The 22,428-nt window shown below is 39.1% G+C and overlaps 1 protein-coding gene across 2 annotated transcripts in view; it reads left to right on the top strand.

Moving 5' to 3' along the window:
* The first annotated feature begins 19 nt into the window (after nucleotides 1–19).
* The window catches only part of OGT (O-linked N-acetylglucosamine (GlcNAc) transferase), a 41,569-nt gene continuing 19,160 nt past the window's right edge, over nucleotides 20–22,428 (top strand). Inside the window, exons 1-11 of one of the 2 annotated variants that reach the window (XM_061136514.1) lie at nucleotides 20–277; nucleotides 3,276–3,426; nucleotides 4,297–4,540; nucleotides 13,743–13,811; nucleotides 17,085–17,201; nucleotides 20,002–20,081; nucleotides 20,568–20,763; nucleotides 21,034–21,174; nucleotides 21,750–21,850; nucleotides 22,010–22,163; nucleotides 22,266–22,367. In XM_061136514.1, the coding sequence (XP_060992497.1) occupies nucleotides 241–277; nucleotides 3,276–3,426; nucleotides 4,297–4,540; nucleotides 13,743–13,811; nucleotides 17,085–17,201; nucleotides 20,002–20,081; nucleotides 20,568–20,763; nucleotides 21,034–21,174; nucleotides 21,750–21,850; nucleotides 22,010–22,163; nucleotides 22,266–22,367 (1,392 nt within the window). In that variant the 5' untranslated portion in view covers nucleotides 20–240. Of the gene's footprint in view, nucleotides 278–3,245; nucleotides 3,427–4,296; nucleotides 4,541–13,742; nucleotides 13,812–17,084; nucleotides 17,202–20,001; nucleotides 20,082–20,567; nucleotides 20,764–21,033; nucleotides 21,175–21,749; nucleotides 21,851–22,009; nucleotides 22,164–22,265; nucleotides 22,368–22,428 lie in introns of both variants that reach the window. The other variant, XM_061136513.1, reaches the window with a different exon arrangement.

The raw sequence follows: 22,428 nt of genomic DNA, 5'->3' as shown, positions 1-22,428 counted from the left end.
GTAGTTCCGGCCCGTGTTGTTTCGGCCGAGGAGCCGTCGCCGCCATTTCAAGATCGTGAGAGGTAGATGGCCAACCAGAGTTCTAGGGTTCGAAAGCTGTAACTGTTGCTGCTGCTTAAGCCTGCCAAAGCACTGGTACGGCTGCTGCCCTCGTGCTACTACCTCTAGAAACATTCTTGCCAGTAGTGGCGGCTGCAGGATTCAATTACCACCTTCTCACACTCGCTTTAGAAGCTCCAGATGGCGTCTTCCGTGGGCAACGTGGCCGACAGCACAGGTACCGGTGTCTGTTCTACCTTGGCAGACGCCCCCTTGGGGTCTCGCGCCGTCCTCTGCCTCTCATCACTCCCTCCCCTCTGGCCATCCCCATTGCATCAGTGGCATCGCTAAGCTTTTCGGCGTCTAGCGGCATCTGATCTGGGTTTTCTGCTGTCGTCTGTTCCTAAAACATTTTCTTTCGCTTGCTTGCTTTTTGCTTCCTTTCTTGCTTTGTAATCCTATACATTTTCTAGCCTTCTGCTCTCTCGGGACCCTTCTACACCTGCGCGCTTAGCCTGTCTCAGAATGGACTGCATTGGAATCCCAAGCTGCCTTTCATTCTCCTTCGCAGTCGTTTTTTCCTAAATTCAGCTCAGCTCACCGCCCCCTTCTCGTCCCCCTCCACCCCGCTCCTCTTAGCCCGATTTGGTGGTCCTCTGTCAATCGAGGGCGGAGGTGCCGTTCCAATGTAATCGTATCCTCACTTTGCATCACCCCAAGGACGAGCGCAAGCTCCTGGGTGCGCTCCGAGTAACCTCTACAACAGGGGATTTTGAGCAGCACCGCGCCTGGCAGCGCCTGTCTGCTGTGCCTTGGGTTGAGCGGCCCCGGTTTCGATTGGAAATTTCCAGGGGTTCCTTTTGCCATCGCCCAATTCCACTCGCTGCCCCCAGCCTGGATTTCCCACCCTGTCCTCCTCCCTCCGCTCCCGCGGGGAGCCACACCCTTTCCTTCGCGAGGTTGCCAGCCCTGCGGTCCGCTTCCTACCCTCGGGGAGAAACCACTCTAGTTCTGGGGCTTTGGCGTTGACCACCCTGCCCGCCCGATTCTCGCTTTGTGTTACTTTCTCCTTGTATTCCTCCGCCGCCGTCTCTGGGTCTTCCATCCCCATTCTTTAGCCCGGTATTTCTTTATTCATAGGGGGTATATTTTTTTGAGTTTTCATCCCTGCTTGAAGAGTTTGTAAAGCAACTGGAGTGTAACTGCACAAGTGCAAGGCGGTTGCCCTTTTAGACAATTAGTCTGAGAGCATTTAGTACTAAAAATAAGAAAACTCCAAATTATAGGAGTGTCCTTCAGCTGCCTTTCCGTATTGAGGCTATTTGGGGCGGGAGGGAGGGGGGGATTGGGCTGCGGTTCTAAGGTTTCCCACGAGGTTATTTTTTTGTTGGTTTCTCAGTTGAGATATGTCAAGGGTTTTATTGTTCTTGGGACATTGTGCACTAAGAGATGACTCTTCAATTGTATCTTATATTTGACTGTAGGTAGTGGGATTGATAGTGTTCCCCTCCCGCTCAGGGATTTTTTTAAAGATTGAAGAGTCTGTCCTAGATTCTCTTGTTCTAGCTTGCCCTTTTCTTTATTTTTTTGGCCACACCATGCGGCTTGCGGGATCTTAGTTCCCCGGGCCAGGCATGGAACCTGTGCCCCCTGAATTGGGAGCGCAGAGTCTTAACCGCTGGACTACCAATGAAGTCCCTGCTTGCCCTTTTCTACCTGTTATTTTATTTGAGAAAGTTGTCATTTCTAGTGTTAAAATAGCAGATAGGCGGCTTTTGAAAAGTTGATAAAGTATGGGTTAAAAATAAAGAGCAAGGGAGTTCTAGAGACTTGCTTAAAATGTGATTTTCTAGTTTCTGTAAGAGGTATAACCGTCCACAAACGTGGATGCAGTTCTCTCTGTTCTTAACGTTAGTTGTCAGCTAGCTGTGCCTTGTTAGGAAATTTACTTTACTTTCCCGAGTATACAGTTGATTTACCAGGTCTAATGATTGAGGGTCTAGGCTCGATATGAACTTCCCACTTGGACCTTGGTAGAATTTAAGTATTTAATTTGTAGAAAGTTTCTTACTCTGTCTCGTGAAAGTACTGTGGTCAAATTCCCAAGTAATGTATTATTGTTCAAGTATTTACACTTGAGACTTAGGCAGCTTGTCATTGTTTTCCCGTCTCTGGGCTTTAGCTGTATATCCTTTATCTTTTTGTATCTGAACAAAGTCACACACAGCAAAGTGCTTTCATTTATTATTAATTCTGTTGCACTTTATCAAATGGTTTTATATTTTAGCATTTTCCCATTCTTTTAAAAAATCATTGCAGTTTAGGTAACTGCTTAGTTTATACAGGGTTGTTTGCAGTGTTTTAGTCCTTTTAGTCTGTATCAGAGCTCTTTGGAAAATGCTAGTGTTAAACCAGTGTGGGTGGGATTTAGCTAATTTGGTCTCAGTGTGAGTTTGGAATGGTACAGGAGCAATACAATATTATCTTGGGTCTTGATTTAAAATGTTTGACCCCTTTAAATATTTTGGCTCTTGACAGATGAATTCATCTTGTTTATCAGCTGTTTTAAAAATAGCACCTTGACTTTTAGTTTTTTCCCCTTATGCCTGTTTCTAGTGTCACCCTTAAGATATTTAAAAATTAAGTTGTGAAATAATACAAAAGCATGAATATAATTTGAAGAGTTAACCACACATCTGGTGTCCCCACCCAGGTTAAGAGGTAGATTGTTACCAGTACCCCCCCCAAATCCAACCTAAAACATGGGACAAAGTATTAAGTTTCCCAGTAGGTTATTCTGACATTATTACATCTATGTGACCTCGCAAATCACATGTTTTATATTTCATTTCTCTATGTTAACTGAAGTACAAGGAATAATGTTTAGTGAATCTTTAGATGCTACATCTGATTTGTAATTTAAAATACCAAGTATTTTTGGTCATAACATTTTTTTTTTTCTTGCAAGTAAATATTGCATTTGCAAGTAAATATTTCTGTCTAGGCGGGGAATTCTAAAAATGCCAATTCTGCACCTAATGTTAACTTGGGGGTATCGATAACGTGCAGAACATTCTAGTGCTTTACATAGTTTCAAGCGTTTTCATCTTTAAGTTTAATATACCATATTTTTACATTTTTTTGTTTGCATTTCTAACTTTTTGTTTTCCCCCCTCCTTCCCTCAAATGTTTTGATGATTCTCCAGAACCAACGAAACGTATGCTTTCCTTCCAAGGGTTAGCTGAGTTGGCACATCGCGAATATCAGGCAGGAGATTTTGAGGCAGCTGAGAGACACTGCATGCAGCTCTGGAGACAAGAGCCAGACAATACTGGTGTGCTTTTATTACTTTCATCTATACACTTCCAGTGTCGAAGGCTGGACAGGTAGGAGATGTGGGGGTGATGCTGGTGATTGCTGCCTCTGAGTGCTGAGCTTGAAAAATGTGCCTTAAATATCTGAACTTGAAATTTTTCCAGTTCTGGGTTTCACCTGGAGCCACCAACGCACATCTGCTCTCTTGCCTACTTGTGATAGGCCCAGCTGCCAGTTTTCCTCCCTTCTTTTGTGGTGGTGGTTATATTATTGGTATAACTAGGGACCTTTTCTAGATTTTTCCACCTACGTCGGCGGCTTTTTTAGAACTCTTTTTCAGGTAATAAATTATTCTTGGTCTACATCTGAGCATCCAGTCTCACCTTTGTAAGATGTGTCACCTTGAGGGACCGAAGTGGCCAGAGATAATAGTGATATGTTGTGGTAGGAGGTGCATATGTAGTTCAAGTTGCAAATGCCATCATTAAATCATTATGCTGTACTACTTTTAGCTAATCAGTTGAATTAATCAAAAGGGAAGAATCTGTGTTCTTGGCCTTTTAATAAATTGTCACTTTGGCTTATTTAGACATTTAAAGATGTGAATCATTGAATCTTACCAGCAAATGGAAAATGAGACTCATGCACATAGCATTTTCATTCTTGATCTTATTGATAATTGTTTACAGTGAGGCAGTTTGGTAATGAGACTAGTTAAGAATTTTATCTCTTAAGAAAAAAGTGTTCCGATTTGAACTCCGAATGCCTCCACGTCTGAAAAGCTTTGATTTCCACAATTTTTCCTTCTTTGAGCTAGTTAAAAGATAATATTTTATTATGTAATGAGCAGTACACAGGATCTTCAAAAACTGTTGCGTAAGGGCCATACCTTCTTTCTGTAACATGCATACCCATGCATCAACACTTTTCCCCTTTTCCAGATCTGCCCACTTTAGTACTCTGGCAATTAAACAGAACCCCCTTCTGGCAGAAGCCTATTCAAATTTGGGGAATGTGTACAAGGAAAGAGGGCAGTTGCAGGAAGCAATTGAGCATTACCGGCATGCATTGCGTCTCAAACCAGATTTCATCGATGGTTATATTAACCTGGCAGCTGCTTTGGTAGCAGCAGGCGACATGGAAGGGGCAGTACAAGCTTACGTCTCTGCTCTTCAGTACAATCCTGTGAGTATAATTTTAATGGTTATTACTTTTCTTTCGCAAAAGCCTAGAAAGAAACATAGTTTGATACTTTAGACACTAAAATAGGTTTTTTTGCGTGGAATAAAGTCAAGAGTTTGGAAATGTTTAGTTTACTTAAAATGATGAAATTGCTTTGACCCAGACCTGCATTGTCGTCTTTAAAAAATTCATTTTATTTAGCAAGCTATTCGCATAAAAATTACCTTATTGCAAGAGAGTCTTACATCTATTTTTAGAATGCCTGTAAAAGTACAGAACACATGGTATTGTTTCTTTGGGCTCTTTTGATTAAATTTGGATAATTTCTGCTATAATGTATTCACAACAGGTAATTGATTTTCAAGGAATAGTGGTAGCAGGGCCTTAATCTGTAATGTAGAATAGTTAAAATGAGATGTCAGTATATAGATCCATAACATGAAAACTAGGCTGCAAATTTTTTCCCTCAATATCCTATTCTCTCTTCTTTCAACATAATTAGAAGTGGTAAAATAGAGGCAATAGTATGCACACAAGGCTTTTGATTAGTCCTTAAAATTTTTTTTTATCTAAGTTGCAGATGTTTTCTGGGAAGCAAGTGAGGCCCAGTTGGCAGACACGTTCAGTGTGTTAGGGTCTCTGAAAGGTACACAGAAAAAGTAAGACTTGCCCTTAGAACTTTTGATGTAGTTAGGGAAATCAGATAGACATAAATTTAAGAGGAAAGTGATAGATTATAGGAATCCAGAAAAAAATTAAGAATATGTTTCTAAGCTACTTTTAGCTTTGCAGCAACCCAGGAAGTGGTTAATAGTTAACTATTATGGCTACCATTTATTTAAAGTCTACTATGTGCTCAGACACTGTGCCAGTCAGACATTGGTCTTTCTTAATGCTCACAATGATCTTTCAAAGTAGATGGTATTCCAGTTTTATCACTTAAAAGTAATGGAGGGGTTATGTAACTTGGGAGCAAACAGAATGAAGAAGTGGATATTGAAACCTGAGTGAATATCTTGAAAGCAAACACTGAAGAGAGAAGAAATACAAGATAAAAAGGGGAAGAAGTGCTCAGAGGGCATTCATCCCTTAAGATAGCCCTTGAGTACAGTGTGAAAACCATTCTGCTATCCCTTAATCCTTATTTTACAGGTAGGAGACTGAAGCTTAATTTAGTAGTTTATGCAAAGATCTGAAATTTTATCCGGACACTATTTATCAGGACATCTATTAACAGTTGTTTTTTTTTGAGGTAATTTTGAGTGTAAAATTTTAAATTTTATTTATTGTTTTTTGTATGGATACAATGTATCCTTCTTGGAGGTAGCCGATACTAATTTCTTAGATATCCTTTCGGAGGTACTCAATGGATATATATGTAAATTTAAAGGACCTCTTGTAATTTTTATTGCAGTACTATCTAGCTAGTTACAGAAAGTTTTAGGTACCCCTGTATGTGCTACTGCTGGGGCTTGGACCTTGTTCTTGCCAAGGTTCAGGGTTCACTTGTGCATCTAATTGTGATAGTAAGTTCTTTCCCTTTATTAATTAGGTTGGTCCCATCCTTCACTTGTTGATTGCATATACATTCATTTGTGTCCTCTTACAAATGACATTTGGGCCGTGGGCCCAAAGGTCTTGAACTCTGATCCCCTTTGCTCAGGTTTCTACTTGTGTGGCAGAGCAGTCATTGCTGCTGACAGTATACCAAACTGCAGGAGTATGATGAGAAAGGAAAACTGAAGTGGGAGATGGAACCATGCGTTTCAGTATCTAACCTGTTAACAGAAAACTTATCATTGTGCCCTACCAAAGAAGTAAGATAATATGAAAATAAGTCATGGGACTACCCTTAAAGGTATTGAACAGCTGTGCATTCCTTGGTTTTGTTTCTACTAGTGAAAGGTGCTGCTTTATTTCTCTCTTTACCAGTAAGAATGAGAAAGAGATTGTGCCTACCGCCTTGATTTCACCTAAGTATATCGTAGTGATCATGCTTTAATTCATTTCAGTGTATCTTGTCTTAACTAGATTTAAGAGCTTCTCAATGCACTCTGCGTGCTCAGTTGTGTCCGACTCTGTGGTACTGTGAACAGCCTGCAGGCCAGTCAGGCTCCTCTGCCCATGGAATTTTCCAGGCAAGAATATTGGAGTGGGTTACCATTTCCTCCTCGAGGGGATCTTCCTAACCTAGGGATCGACCCCGCATCTCCTGTGTCTCCTGCATTGGCAGGCAGATTCTTGACCACTGTGCCACCTGGGAAGCTCCTATCTAGATTAAAGCTTACTGTCAGATGTCTTTGTCAATTCAGGACTGACAGAGAAACTTGAGTCTGTTCCTAAATTGTGCTTCTGTGGCAGTGCATTGCTGGCCTGAATCAGAGTTGTAGTTGGCATTCTATGAGAAATAAACTCAGGTTATTTTGGTTTTGCAGTAGTGAAAAAGTAAAATGTTAAGGTGGTAGTCTTGGCAACCTGTTTTCTCTTTTTCGTTTGTCTCTTTAGGTTAATGGTATGTCAATTTGGAAGTTATTCTCTGACTTGGTTATAGAAATTACTTTTAAGAAGTAGAGCTGTTGATATTTTTACATTCTGAATTGGCTTCCATAATGTTGGGTGATTTAATAATTTCACTAAAATTTTAGTCCATTGTATTTGAATATGCTATTGCAGCTGGTAATCTTCACATGATGACTCACTAGAGTTGCCCATACTTGACAATCCCTTTTATGAATTATGTATAAAATGTTCTTTGTAAAATGGCTGTAATGCTGAGTTGCTGTAAGGAGCCCTGTTTCTGATTCTATAGATTGTACTTCTGTTTTGATTGTGAATGCATAGCACTGAGATCTGCTGGCATCCTGACCATCAAGTGTTACTGTCTTTTGTTAGTTGTTACTGTTGCAAGCCTCACTCATATAGCTAAACTGTAGAAGAACTTAAACAGTCATCCCTTGGTGTCCATGGGATTGGTTCCAGAATCTGTGGGTGCTCAAGCCCTTTATATATACTTTACCACTATATAAAGTAGTGTAGTATAGTTGACTCTTTATGTCCACGGCTTCCTCACTTGAAGATTCGGAGGGTTGATTGTATTTCTATCCCTCTCTGCTTTTTTTTTTTGTTTGCTGTGCATATGTGACGTTTATTTGAGTACTAAGTGTATGTACAATACTTTGTTAGGAATTGGGGAGATGTGTTGGAGGGGGGGTTGTGGATTATAACATGAGCAGGACCTGACCCATAAAGGGAAAAAGTTGTAAGCTCCTCAGATGATTATTCTTAGAGTATTAATCATGAGGTTTTCTCGAGTAGATGCTTATAACCTAAGCATTCTGTAGGAAGGTAAATAGCAAGTAGACTTCCTTATCTGAAGTGGTGAGTCAAGTAGTGACAAGTAAGCGTAGTAGAGGAGAGTCAGTTGGAAGATTTAGAAAGAATAGAGAGGCTGAGGAGTTTGAATTTAATTTGAGAGGCAATTGAGAACTACTGTAGGCTTTTATCAACCCGATTTTATTTCCCATCTATATAGATGTTGGGTGTTGGGGGTGGGAGGCTCTAGGAGGAGAGGTGGGAAATAGATGCTATCTTAGGAAGGGTGGTTGTACAGGAAATTCTTACTCATTTCCATCTTACCTTTATTCATACTATTTTCCCTTGTCTACAATGCCCTCCTCTTTTGTCTGTTAAAACCCTACTCATCCTTTAAGGCCCAGCTTTTAATTTCTCCTTTGAGTTCATTTACTTCTCTAAAATTCTTTACAGTTATGTGGCTGGTTAATATGTATAGGTTTAGTGTTGCATGAACAAAAGTTTGCTATAAGAAACATACCAGATTAGCCATCATTAGCATCTATATCTACTTTGTGTTTAAAAATCAGTTGGTAATTCTGAAACACTGTAGAATGGATAAAAATTATTTTGTGATCATAACTCTTTGTGAACTAGGCTATTTTTGCAGCATTCCCTGTAATCAGAAATACTGTTCAAGTTTAAAACTAGAAGCAGCAGAAAAGTAGCTTGTAAAATTTATCCAAGTAAAGTGAAGGCTAAGCTGTCATGGGGAAATAAAAGTAAAACTCAAAGCAAGGGCTTCCCTGGTGGCTCAGTGGTAAAGAATCTGCCTGCCAATGCAGGAGACACTGGTTCAATCCCTGATTTGGGAAGATCCCACATGCTGAGGAGCAACTAAAGTGCGTGCACCACACCTATTGAGCCTGTGCTCTAGAGCCTGGCAGCTGCAACTACTGAGCCCACGTGAGGCAACTACTGAAGCCCGTGCACCTTAGAGCCTGTGCTGCACAACAAGAGAAGTCACTGCAATGAGAAGCCCATGCACTGCAACTAGAGAGTAGCCTGTTCTTCACAACTAGCGAAAAACCCATGCTGCAATGAAGACCCAGCACCGCCAAAAATAAATAAAATTTAAAAAAAGCAATGTTTTACATGGGAAAAAAATATGTATGTGTCTTTCCACATAGATTGTAGGCCCTTTGAAGATAAGGATTCTATTAATTTATTTCCCCACAGTTTCAGGCATATTGTTGAATTGAATAAAGGTTTGCATAAAAGATAGTAAGTTGGTGCAAAATTGTGGTCCATTGTTGAAATTTGTTGTTTGATATTGGAATACATTCTAAATAAATGTGGTTATGTTATATACATCATTTTAATGTGCATTTCTTGCATTAATTTTTTTTTTTTTTGCTAATGACTTGTTAGGTTGGTGAAAAAGTAATTGTGGTTTCAGACCATGGCTTTTAAATCATTGTAACTAGGCTCAAACACATTTTTATTAATCAAAATAAGAACAATTATAATCGACACAGTTTTGCTAACAAGAAATATGTTTATTCCTGTAGCATAAAAATCTGTGCTTTGGGCTTCAATGAACTCTTGGAAAGCATTTTCTGCATTTTGCTGGTCATGGAAGCATTTTTCCCTGCAAAAAGTTGTCAAGATGCTTGAAGTGGTAGTCAGTTGGTGAGAGGTCAGGTGAATATAGCAGGTGAGGCAAAAGTTCATAGCCCAGTTCATTCAACTTTTGAAGCATTGGTTGTGTGATGTGTGGTTGGGCAAGGTTGTGGAGAAAAATTGGACCCTTTTTGTTTACCAGTGCTGGCTGCAGGCATTGGAGTTTTTGGTACATCACATCAATTTGCTGAGCATACTTCTCAGATGTAATGGTTTTGCCAGGATTCAGAAAGCTGTAGTGGCTCAGATGGGCAGCAGACCACCAAATAGTGACCATGACCTTTTCTGGTGCAAGTTTCACTTTGGGAAGTGCTTTGGAGCTTCTTCTCAGTCCAACCACTGAGCTGGTTGTTGCCGGTTGTCGTATAAATTCCACTTTTCAGCACATGTTGCAATCTGATTGAGAAATGGTCTGTTGTTGTTGCATAGAATAAGAGAAGACAGCACTAAAAAATGACGATTTTTTTTTCATTTTCAGTCAACTCATGAGGGATTCACTTAACTGAGCTTTTTTACCTTTCCAATTTGCTTCAAATGCCAAACGACCGTAGAATGGTCGACGTTGAGTTCTTCAGCAACTTCTTGTGTAGTTGTAAGAGGATCAGCTTTGATCTTGGTTCTCAATTGGTCATTGTCACCTTCTAGTTGTCGACCACTGTGCTGCTCCTCTTCAAGGCTCTTGTCTCCTTTGCAAAACTTCTTGAACCACTACTGCTCTGCACATTTCGTTAGGTGATCCTGGGTCAAATGCATTGTTGATGTAGGGAGTTGTGTCTTCTTTATGACCCATTTTGTAGTTGAGTAAGAAAATTGCTTGAATTAGCTTTTTGTCTAACATCATTTCCTTAGTCTAAAATAAATAAAATACACAGCAAGTAATAAGTTATTAGCAAAAAGCAAATCGGGAAACACATTAAAATGATGTATAACATAACCAAATTTATTTAAGAATGTATTCCAATATTGAATAGCAAAGTTCAACAATGCAAAGCCGCAATTACTTTTGCACCAACCTAATACTTGCTGTTTATTTAATATTTGTATTTATTATATACTTATAATTATGGCAATGATGTTAGAAAGCAAATTAGAATGATTTTCTTATTTGAGTTCAAAATGGGTTGTAAAGCAGTGGAGATGACTCAAAACAACAATGCATTTGCCCAGAAATACCAGTGCAGTGGTGGTTCAAGGAGTTTTGCAAAGGGGACAAGAGCCTTGAAGAGAAGGAACACAGTGGTCAGCAATCGGAAGGTGACAATGACCAATTAAGAACCATTATCGAAGCTGATCCTCTTAAAACTACACAAGAAGTTGCTGAAGAACCCAACGTCGATCATTCTATGGTCGTTTGGCATTTGAAGCAAATTGGAAAGGTGAAAAAGCTCAGTTAAGTGAGTTCCTCATGAGATGACTGAAAATCAAGAAAATTGTCATTTTTTAGTGCTGTCTTCTCTTATTCTATGCAATAACAACAGACCATTTTTCAATTATATTGCAATGTGTGCTGAAAAGTAGAATTTATATGACAACCGGCAACAACCAGGTCAGTGGCTGGACCGAGAAGAAGCTCCAAAGCACTTCCCAAAGCGAAACTTGTACCACAAAAGGTCATGGTCACTGTTTGGTGGTCTGCTGCCCATCTGAGCCACTATAGCTTTCTGAATCCTGGCAAAACCATTACATCTGAGAAGTATGCTCAGCAAATCGATGCGATGCACCGAAGACTGCAGTGCCTGCAGCCAGCATTGGTGAACCGAAAGGGCCCAATTCTTCCAGGCCACGACACCTGGCCACACATCACACAACCTATGCTTCAAAAGTTGAGCGAACTGGGCTATGAACTTTTGCCTCACCTGACTTCTCGCCAACCACCTACCACTTCTTCAAGCACCTCAGTAACTTCTGCAGGGAAAATGCTTCCACAACCAGCAGGATGCAGAATATGCTTTCCAAGAGTTCATCAAATTCTGAAGCACAGATTTTTATGCTACAGGAATAAATAAACTTATTTCTCATTGGCAAAAGTGTGTTGATTGTAATGGTTCCTGTTAATAAAGATGCTTTTGCGCCAAGTTATGGTTTAAAATTCATAATCTGAAACTGCAGTTACTTTTTTCTTTTTCTTTTTTTTTGCAGTTACTTTTGTACCAACCTAATATTAACCTAGGAATGGATACAGTGTAGGCCAGGTTTGGAAGGTGTGATTCTTCTAGTAGATTTTTTTTTGACATGAGGAATGGAGCAGAATTGATGTCTTAGCTTCTGAGCTTTGGGGGAGAACAGTGGTATCCTTGAATTTTGAAATTTTTTTTAATTTTGAGTTTTATAGGAATTAGTTATTCATGTATGAATGTTTGAATTTCCAATGGGAGAATTGGATTTCACTATGATATTTAATATATGTTTTACCTTCTAAAGTTGCTTTATTATTTTATAGTGATCTTGAAGATAATCTATTTTAAACTATGGGCACTGTGTTAACTTGATTTAGCATGTTGTAATGGACCTAAATGATGTAACTAAATATTTACATATACTGGGATGTAATTGAATATGACATACACTGTCAGTACTTGGATGGCATCCATCCAAGAGTTCATAGAAACTGGAGGGTAAAATTATGCAACAGTTGACCAAGATGTATAGCCCACTAGGGTCATTGTTGGAGAAGTATTGCAAGACTTCTGATTACTATGGCTCAGAAAAGGCATAGGAATTGGTAAAAGTCCAAAGATGTATAACCACAGTAATCAGATGTAGTAGAAGGAGTTTGTAGGAATAGATTGGATTGTTCAGTCATGGTCTGCTAAAACAGAAGGGTAACCCTTAAAGTTTAGGGGAAAAAATCATACAAAGAAGATAGCAAGGTTATATAATTCATTACTTCTCAGAGTGTAAATAGGGTTAAAAAGTAGTTAGACTCATTAGAAGAGGAGAAGTCTGTAATAAGATTAATGATACCTATGAGGATTAGTGTTAGCCTTTTGTGCTTGAGGTCACAGGAGACAACCTTTCTCCCCCCAAACACCAGTCATTGTTCAATGGACAGACATATCACGTAACTCATGGAAGTGACCCAGTATGGCCAACCATAAGGGTTTTCTGTGGCAGCCTATTCTTTGCTAGCTGACTTTTGGTTCACCTGATGGATAATATACAGTCACAAAAGCTGTTTATCAGTTACACTAATCACCTGATTCTGGAAACCATGATATCGTTGCATATAGAATAATATATATGATGATACTTTGGCACAGTTGACTGAATTTCACTTTCTAGGCCTTAGTGTAAGGCTCTTCGACCCATGAAACAATTTAGTATGATAAACCTACTCCCTATTGCCACTGTCTTTGCTTGTTGACTGACAAGGCAAACAAGGACAAATAAAAATTTAAGCTCACTGTCCTGACGTGTCTTTCATACTGATGAACAGACTGGTGAGTCAGATGACTAGCAACACAATTGTGCTGCTAATAAAAAGTGGAGTCAACTGCTTTTCATTATTCGCCCACTCAACTCTGATGGCACTTAATACTAATGAGTAATCTAGTGCCAGGTGCCAGGATTAAAGCTTTGGTTGGATGGTAATCCTTTTGTCTATAATAGTGAAATGAAGTCACATTTCTAAATGTGTCTGACAGCCTTAGGGTAGGTTTGCTGCTAACTAATCACAGCTAAATATTTTTTTCCACTATGGAAAATTTTTACCCTTGATACAGTAGCGGTTCATAATAACCTTGAACAAAATAGTTGAACAAACACTTAATGCTTTTTTTAAACATGACTACCATTTGGGGAGAGGAGAACTATAGCAAGGCCCATAGTCTTATCTGAAACTGCTGGGATCAAATGCATATTACAATTCAGAATTTTTAGGACTTTAGAAAGATGATAATACCGTATATAACCCCCAGGAGAGTCTGGAGCAGCACCTTCTAGGACAACACATATTTCTGCAGCAAAAGGTATGAGTATTCATACTGAGTGGGACCCGTAAACTCTAAATAATTTCATGCCAGTTCAAGTCAGATTTAATCATCAAGTGAGTTGTTTAAATTTTTGGAATTTGGAATTGAGGATGAGGGATTGTGGTTCTGTACTGAAATTGGTCAAGCAGTATCTCTAGTTGACAGAAAAAAATGGAGCTAGATGAATAAAAATAATTTCAAGATATCTTTGGTTGACGAAGCAGAGTGTAATTAATGCCAGAATATTTCTGGATTTCTAGGATTTGTACTGTGTTCGCAGTGACCTGGGGAACCTGCTCAAAGCCCTGGGTCGCTTGGAAGAAGCCAAGGTAGGTGTTTGATAGAACACATTTAAACATCAGTGTTATGGAAACTTGTACTTTTTGCCAAGTCTTCAACTCTTCATTGAGCTATCTTCACAAAACAGTCCTATGAAACTGAGGAAAACTGACGGCATGAATCGCCTCAGACTAGAGCAGGGCCAGGCTTTGGCATTTCTGTTCTAAATCTGGGGGTAAAGCAAGAACCTGAACATTTTGGAGCCTTTCTGCTGACTAGATCATCTTTATAACAATGGGCTCCGTCATGATCTTGTGTGGGAATAAATAACATTCCATCAAATCTGAGGCTTGCCTGCTGGTGACAAGCAGAGCGCCTGTGATTTGGCTCAAGACTCCTATATGATGCAGGTGCCATTGAAAATGCTGCTCTTCTAAGTCCTTTGTGGCTTGTAAGTGGAGAAGAATTTCATCCAAATGTTACCCTATAATACTGGCATTTAAAGTTCTTATTTAACCTTCCTCCCTTCATCTTCCTCACCCTTTTTACAGTGGAAGAAAGGCTGTTAAATGATTGCAAGTTAATAATTGGAACATCCTCCCCCTTCTTGTCCCACACCCTCCCCCAAGTTCCTTTTTCCTCTTTTCCAATCCTAGTTGTTTACCTTCTTTTCTTCCTTACTTCCTTCTTTTATTCTTCCCACCCCACCTCCTTAAAAAAAAGTCAGAAGGACAAAGCTGGTTTGTTTGAGAAATGGACTGATCGAAAGAAAACTTGCCAAAGTGGAAAGGTGGCTTTTAGCATTGTGTTTCCAAATAATGAATTTGAACACCAGGTTGGGTTATTAAAGCTTTTGGTATAATTTTAAATTAAATTTGTAAATGAAATTGTCTTGTTACAAGCCACCTTACGCAACCGCGCTGCAGGGGTGAGGAGTGGGGAGAAACCAGAATGCTTCTGAAACTCCCACCTGTTGCTCTGAGCCCCACGCGCATGCTAATACGTGGAGTGTATGCGCAGCGTAGCTGTCTGTTTGCTTCATCCAGGGAGGGACAAGGCTTTTCAGCACTATCTAATGTTAAAAGGCACTAGTTTTAAGTGCATAGCTCATAAATTCTGCTGACACTTTGGATTAACCTTATGTAGGTTTCCAGCTAATGAATTGTAATTGATTCCAGTCTTAGTTGATAAATCTAATTGGTAATTTATAGAACAAATATTTGATAAGCTTCTATTAATTGTCACCCCACCAAGCGGACAGCTAACATGAATTGCACTTCACTGCAGCTTTAGAGATCGGTTTAGGCTGAGACATTGCGCCTGCCTTAGGTTGCTGACTTCTTTATTTCAGAGCTCTGGAGACACCTAGTTTGAAAAATGTTACTCTGTTTTTTTGTGAGAACTTAGTGAACAAGAAAATACTCTTGAGTGAAATGCAATGTATTTCTTTTGTAATCAGTGCATTTGAAAATTCAAGCCAGCATATTCCTAGTAGATGGAAGCAAAATTCAGTTGCCTTTGTAGAAAATAAAGAGCCTTTCTTCCAGCAAAATCCCTGCTGTATGCAATAGCCCTGATTAACCCTCTCCCTTCTGCATGTTTCCCATATTACAGACTTGAGACTGTCCTCATTCCCATATGTAATAGACATCCAAAGAATTTCAATTGCTTTGTTGAACTTTTACTAATGATCTTGTTTTTATTTTCTCTCTTGTTTTTGGTTTTTCACCATTGATATTGTATTTAGAAGGTTTCAGGTGGGTGAAACCTCCTATTCCATGCGTAAGGTGCCTCGCTGAAGGGAGCTCGAGGCCTGGATCTAGGGCAGACACACACCTCCTCCTCTTCCAGCAAGGAACGCACCGAAAAGTCACATGATGAGAAATATGGTAACGGGTTTGTAACTGCCACAGCAAAACAATTTGCCTCCATGCCTGAATCTTCTGTCTTGTGGCTTCAGAAACAGCTTAAAATAATTTTAATACAAGCAAGTTATGTAAGAAAATGTTTTATACTGTAGCCACAATTCTGTCAAAGATAAGTAAAAGTTAATTGATATTAAAAATTATTAGAGATAATTTACTAGTAAAAGCTTCTAACTCTTCTTGTTGTTCATTTTTTCCTTTTTTCTTCTTTGTTTGGATTGCAGCATTCTGCTCTTCTGATGATGCGCTGTGACCCTGCAGTAGCGCAAAGGCTGCGCAGCGTTAATGCGCAATGCGTGCAAATGAGCCCCTGTGAACGGTTGACTAGATGAGTAATCTGATTGACTGGCTCCCTCAGTCCTATTCTGTAGCCTTTTTGGATAAAATTGGGTTTTAACATACCTCGAGTCCAACTAATCTCATTAAGAAAATATTCTCTATGGGCCTGTCTAGTAGATTAATGGATCTGGTTGGCCGTTTGCTGCGTCTAGGGGTGTTCTATGTAGCGCAGCAGTTCGCAGCGATTGCGCAGTGCGATGCTGTTAGGTTGCGCAAGCGATGTTTGCGCTCGCATTACAGGGACCTCAACCTAGGTGCAATCCTGTCATATGAGGTTTCAGCTTCAGTCCCCCTTGGAGACAAGGGCATTGCAAGGATGTGACTGACAGCTTGGCCTTATATCTGCCTTGGCAGAAAAATGTTTTCCTCCTCAACATAGTTTGATGTTAGTGAGGAACAATATTGTTTATTTAGAGCAGCATTTCCCAAAATGTGTTTTATAAGTATTATCATGAAATGTCCAATAAAAGAGGAATTCCATGATCAACTAAGTTTAGGGAACCCTCTGTATACTGTTAAAGGCTTAGGGAAGTCCTATAGTCAAGAAACCTATTTTCTGTTTTCTTAATTTATTTGATCATGAAATCTTTTTTTCCTGGTAATGACTATTAACACCTTGTAGAACACACTTTGGGAAACTTGGGTAGGGAGCATAGGTGGGAAGAATTTAGCCTTAAGTTGTACCTTCTCGATACCATTTGAAAACAGTAGCAGGAGCCCTTAGGTGTTCAGATAAGAGAAGTCTGGCATAGAGTCTTAAGGCAACTGACTTCCTGGTTAAGTCCCAGTGTAAGGGTTGGTTATTGGTTGGCAGAACTGAACATGGTGGTTTGCACCTGGGTTCTGGTGGCGCAAGCGCAGGAGCAGCCAGCTGTGGCAGCGCATTAGTTTTGGCGCAAGCGAGCCTATGCTGCAGGGTCACTTTTGGCTGGTCAGAGAAGGAATAATGATATCACCTTCTTCCCCCTCCCCCAATCTTTTTTTTTTTTCCCTTTACAAATTTCCCCCTTTCCCTTTACCTCCTTCCCCTCCCATCTTCTTTCATTAACCCCTCCTAAGGCATGTTATTTGAAAGCAATTGAGACGCAACCGAACTTTGCAGTAGCTTGGAGTAATCTTGGCTGTGTTTTTAATGCACAAGGGGAGATTTGGCTTGCAATTCATCACTTTGAAAAGGTTAGTCGTTAAATTAATAATTGGTATTTATGAAATACTTATGTATGCAGGGTGTTTCTACTAGAACTGAATAATAGTCCTTTACTTAAGTAGACATGTAGTATCTTTCTTTCTCTGACAGTATTGTAGCATTTGCTGGATGGTATATGGCAGTTTCCAGTTTTGCATTGAAAATGTACTTTAGTAGTTAAAAATTGGTTTTTTAAACTGGCAACTTGAAAAGAAGCAGGGTTGTAAAAAAGTAGGGTTTCTTGGTGAAAAGACTGATTGCAGATCTGGGGCAGGAAATGTACAAAATTAATCTGGAGTGCCAGAGTCTGTCATAGCAGAAAGCAAGGAAATTTTGATATATTTTTATCAAAAGTACTCAGGAGGAAACTGGAAGAGACTTCCACTCTCTAAAAATGGGCGTTGAGCATCAGTGGGAATAATAACTGAAATATTATTGAAACTTATCAAATACTTCAAATTCATGGGTTCATAATTATTCTAAGAAGAAATTCATGGGTCATCTTGAGAAAATAAGGACCAACTCATTATGAAAACTGGTTAAAAAATTGTCCTCTCCTGTGTGAACTGGACAGCAGGGTAACCCAAGAGTTGATAGGAGAAAGTGTCTCTTTATACAAGTTTTCCAGTTAATAAATGAAGTAGGTAATTGATAGAATCTGAGTGTCACCAGTAATAAATTTAGGCATTTATCAGTGGCAAAAAAGAGACCCAACCAGACATTTTGTACCTTGTGATAGGAGTAAGTATGGATATTCCACCAGCAAAGTAGCCTTGCAAAAAGAGAAGAGAACCCAAATCTGATTAAGCTTGTAGTTCCACCAATTTATAGGAAATAACATGAGATGGAAGCATAAACATGTTAAAGACACCATAGGAGTGCAGTCAGCAAATTCAAACTGTGGGAAGCTATATAGAACAATGATCTGATCTCTTCAACAAATTGCAGGAATAAAAATGGAGATTTAAACTTTTAATTTAAAAGATTAAACTCACATGTTAATTGTATGGGTCTTATTTGGATCCTGAATCAAAGTTAATCAGAAAATCGACCACTGAATGGATACTTGATATTAAGGAATTGCTGTCATTTTTTGGGTATGATATTGGTATTGTGGTTATGCTAGGAAAAAATATTCCTGTATTATCCCTGAAATATATTTTGAAATATTTTTGAGAGCACTGAAAATTAGCTTCAAAACAATCTGGGAAGAGGGCAAGTTAGGCTGGAATATAGATTAAATATGATTGAACATGAGTTTTTAATTGTTGAATCTGGGTAATGGAGACTTGGAGGTTTGTTATAGTCCTCTGCTTTTGTATATATTTGAAATTTTCCATAATAAAAACTTGGTGGGTGGACATCTATCACTATAGATAATCTAACTAAAGTGCAACAAAGTTGCCATCTATGAAGAGGAAGTATTCTTAATGAATCTTAAATATATTCACAGTTACTTATTACCTTTACCTTTTCAGTGTTTCAGTTCAGGTTTCCACTTTTTACACTATAAGAGTACCTACTGCGTCTTCCCTGGTGGTCCAGTGGCTAAGACTCTGTGGTCCCAGTACAAGGGACCTAGGTTTGATTCCTGGTCAGGGAACTAGATTCCATGTGGCTCAACTAAATATCCTGCATGCTGCAGAAGATCAAAGATCCTGAGTGCTGCAACTAAGACCTGGTGCAGCCAGATAAATAAAGTTAAAAAGAAGGAGTACCTACTCTTGCTCAGTGGTTCTCTTTGGTTGCACATGAGGAGCTTGTAAAAGATATGGATGTCCTGGCCCCATTTTCGTTTTTTAAATTTTTATTTCATTTTACTTTTTGGCTGCACCCTAAGACATGTGGGATCTTGGTTCCCTGATCAGGGATTGAACTGTCTCCCTGCATTGGAAGGCAGAGTCTTAACCGCTAGACCTCTGTGAGAAGTCCCCCAGCCCCATTTTCAGAGAATCTGATTTAATTGCCCTGTGATAGAACTCAGGCACCATTTAGGAAGTGTTAGGCACTCCAGTCGTGTCCGACTCTTTGTGACCCCATGGGCTGTAGCCCCACCAGGCTCCTCTGTCCATGGAATTCTCCAGGCCAGAATACTGGAGTGGGTTGCCATTTCCTTCTCCAGGGGATCTTCCCGCCCCAGGGATTAAACCTTGGCCTCCCACATTGCAGGGAGACTTTTTACCAACCGAGCCACCGGGGAAGTCCTACCATTTAGAAGGTGAATTCTGATACACTGCCAGGGTTGAGAATTACTTCTGTGGATATATCTGCTCATATGTTAAGATAGCTTCAGAACTATTTGGATGAGGCCATTTAATGGTTAGCATCCCATTGTAGTAATGTATCTTACTGAGTATATGGCTCTAATTACATATGTTACTAATGTCTGAGTATACAGTAGTAGTTATTGAAATATGTATTTCCTTTCTCAGAGTTTGCTGCTGCTTCCTGCCATTATTTTTTAGAAAAGCTAGGCTTCATTAATTGAGAATAAAATAGGGCCAGCTATTAGAAGTATTCAGCTCAATAAAATTGGAGCAGACTCAGTTTAAAATTTTTTCCTTCAGGACACATTTTACTCATATTACATGGGAAGTTATTTTGATAATATTGAGGTTTGTGAATAATGAATGTACTGAAATAAGTGGGTTTTAAAAATGAAAGAAATAATATTTAATTATACTAGAAAATATAATGGGAGATCTAAAATTATGTCAGAATTAAGAATTGTAATTGGGAAGTGAGTCTGAAATTCTAACTTGCTCTAAGTAACTATCTTGCAATTTTTAGGCTGTCACCCTTGACCCCAATTTTCTGGATGCTTATATCAATTTAGGAAATGTCTTGAAAGAGGCACGGATTTTTGACAGGTGAGAGAACGTTCCTTTTGGAGTCTGTTGTATCAACACTTCAGAGTTTGGACTGAAATTATTACAATGGTTCATTGAAATACACTCCTTTTCTATAGTGTTGCTTTCCCTGATCAGGTCTGCTGTGTTGCCTTTTATTATTGCCTGACTTTGCATTGTTGGCTTTTCACGAAGTCACTATCTGTCTCACTAGGAGTTTAGTTGAAATTTCCTTTATTGTAAAACTATTGAAATGGTTATCTTTTAGAAAAAATTATTCCTTCTGCATGGTTCAAAAAGTAAAGTAAATCCTGAATTTTAACTTTGTGTTGTTTTCAAAGGAAAGCCTGTTTCTTACGTGGGTATAGAAGAGTTTTCAGTGTAAAAATACATTTTATAAAGGTGCAATACTGATTTTTGAGATTAAGTATAGTGTGGCATGAATTAATTGTAACAAAGCATCCACTAAAGGTTAGTTATATTGTGTGTGTGTGTTTTTATTTACAGAGCTGTGGCAGCTTACCTTCGTGCTCTAAGCTTGAGTCCAAATCATGCGGTGGTACACGGCAACCTGGCTTGTGTATACTATGAGCAAGGCCTGATAGATCTAGCAATAGACACCTACAGGCGAGCTATTGAACTGCAGCCGCATTTCCCTGATGCTTACTGCAACTTAGCCAATGCTCTCAAAGAGAAGGGCAGTGTAAGGATTTTTACTCACTTTTTCTTTGTTACCTGGTATGATTTTTTAAAAAGTCATTTTTTATGTATTGTCCTGTATTTATTGTCATTAAATATTGAAGCAGTAAATTGTTTTACTTTGGAGTTTTGGTTGAGAGGAAGAATAGCAAAAAATACCTGTTTCTGGAATATTACCAGCCACTAGGCTTAACTAAGCAATTGTTAGAATAATATCACTGGTGGTTCTTTAATTCCTCTGTATAGGGTTTGAATAGTTTGTTTTGTTTTTTAGGTTGCTGAAGCAGAAGATTGTTATAATACAGCTCTCCGACTGTGTCCCACCCATGCAGACTCTCTGAATAACCTAGCCAATATCAAACGGGAACAGGGAAACATTGAAGAGGCAGTTCGCTTGTATCGTAAAGCATTAGAAGTATGTTGAGGGTGGTGTGACTGGGTATTTTGTGTGACAGTAGAGGGAAGGCAATTAAATCTGCCATGTCATCTACCTCTTTTGTAAAAATAAATAGTGGTTGAATCATTCATTGAACCAATTAATTGAGTACCTAAGGTATGAGTGAGGTCCTGTGTAACATTCAAGAAAGTCCTTAACATTGAGTTTGTTATTTTATGTGTAGATAAGATCTGCATAAAAATTTAAACAGTAAGCGACAGTTCAAGAGGAGTTACCAGTAAGTATATAATTTCAGTGCCTGATGGCTATAATGTTGGTTGGTTAGATGTGGTAGCAATTTCAAAGAGAGAGATGCTAGCGTTACCAGCATAAATTGAGGAGAGGTCTACCTCATTATGTTTTGAAACATGGAGAGGTATAAAATGAAGAAGTAGAATTTGAGCTGTTTGGCTTTGAAGAATGCATAGACTTGGAGAAGGTAGAGAGAAGTATAGGGATATAAAGGTGCTTAAGCCAAGTTCTTGTAAGTTGTTATTGCTGTTTTAGCTAAAGTTATTTTTTTAAACCTCAGTTACCATTTTTAATATTCATAGGTCTTCCCAGAGTTTGCTGCTGCCCATTCAAATTTAGCAAGTGTATTACAGCAGCAGGGAAAACTGCAGGAAGCTCTGATGCATTATAAGGAGGCGATTCGGTAAGAGACTCCCAGCCTTATTTTTTCTTTAAAGGTTTTAAATGCTTGGTGTTTGGCACATTTGATATATGGCACTTTTAGTAACAGCAGACTAAATTAATATTACAGGGGTTAAAGGTTTTGGTACTAGCGAAGTAAAATCTTTGTCCTGTCCTTTAGAATCAGTCCTACCTTTGCTGATGCTTACTCTAATATGGGAAACACTCTAAAGGAGATGCAAGATGTTCAGGGAGCCTTGCAGTGTTATACTCGTGCCATTCAGATTAACCCTGCATTTGCAGATGCCCACAGTAATCTGGCTTCCATTCACAAGGTACTATTTTTTATATGTATTTTATTATAAAATGTGCATCTTAGTATGTATTGTTTTTAATTTTAGGGAACGTTTTAACCATCCCACTTTATTTACTTCCAGGATTCAGGGAATATTCCAGAAGCAATTGCTTCTTATCGCACTGCTCTGAAGCTTAAACCTGATTTTCCTGATGCTTACTGTAATTTGGCTCATTGCCTGCAGGTAAAGAATAACGGGCCAGTAACTGGTTTTCAGGGTGGTAATCTCTTTTTGTTATGTGCCA

This window comes from Dama dama, chromosome X, assembly GCF_033118175.1.
Source record: "Dama dama isolate Ldn47 chromosome X, ASM3311817v1, whole genome shotgun sequence".
NCBI lineage: Eukaryota > Metazoa > Chordata > Mammalia > Artiodactyla > Cervidae > Dama > Dama dama.
The sequence above is the reverse complement of the archived record's forward strand: the minus strand, read 5'-3'. Positions and strand labels throughout refer to the sequence as shown.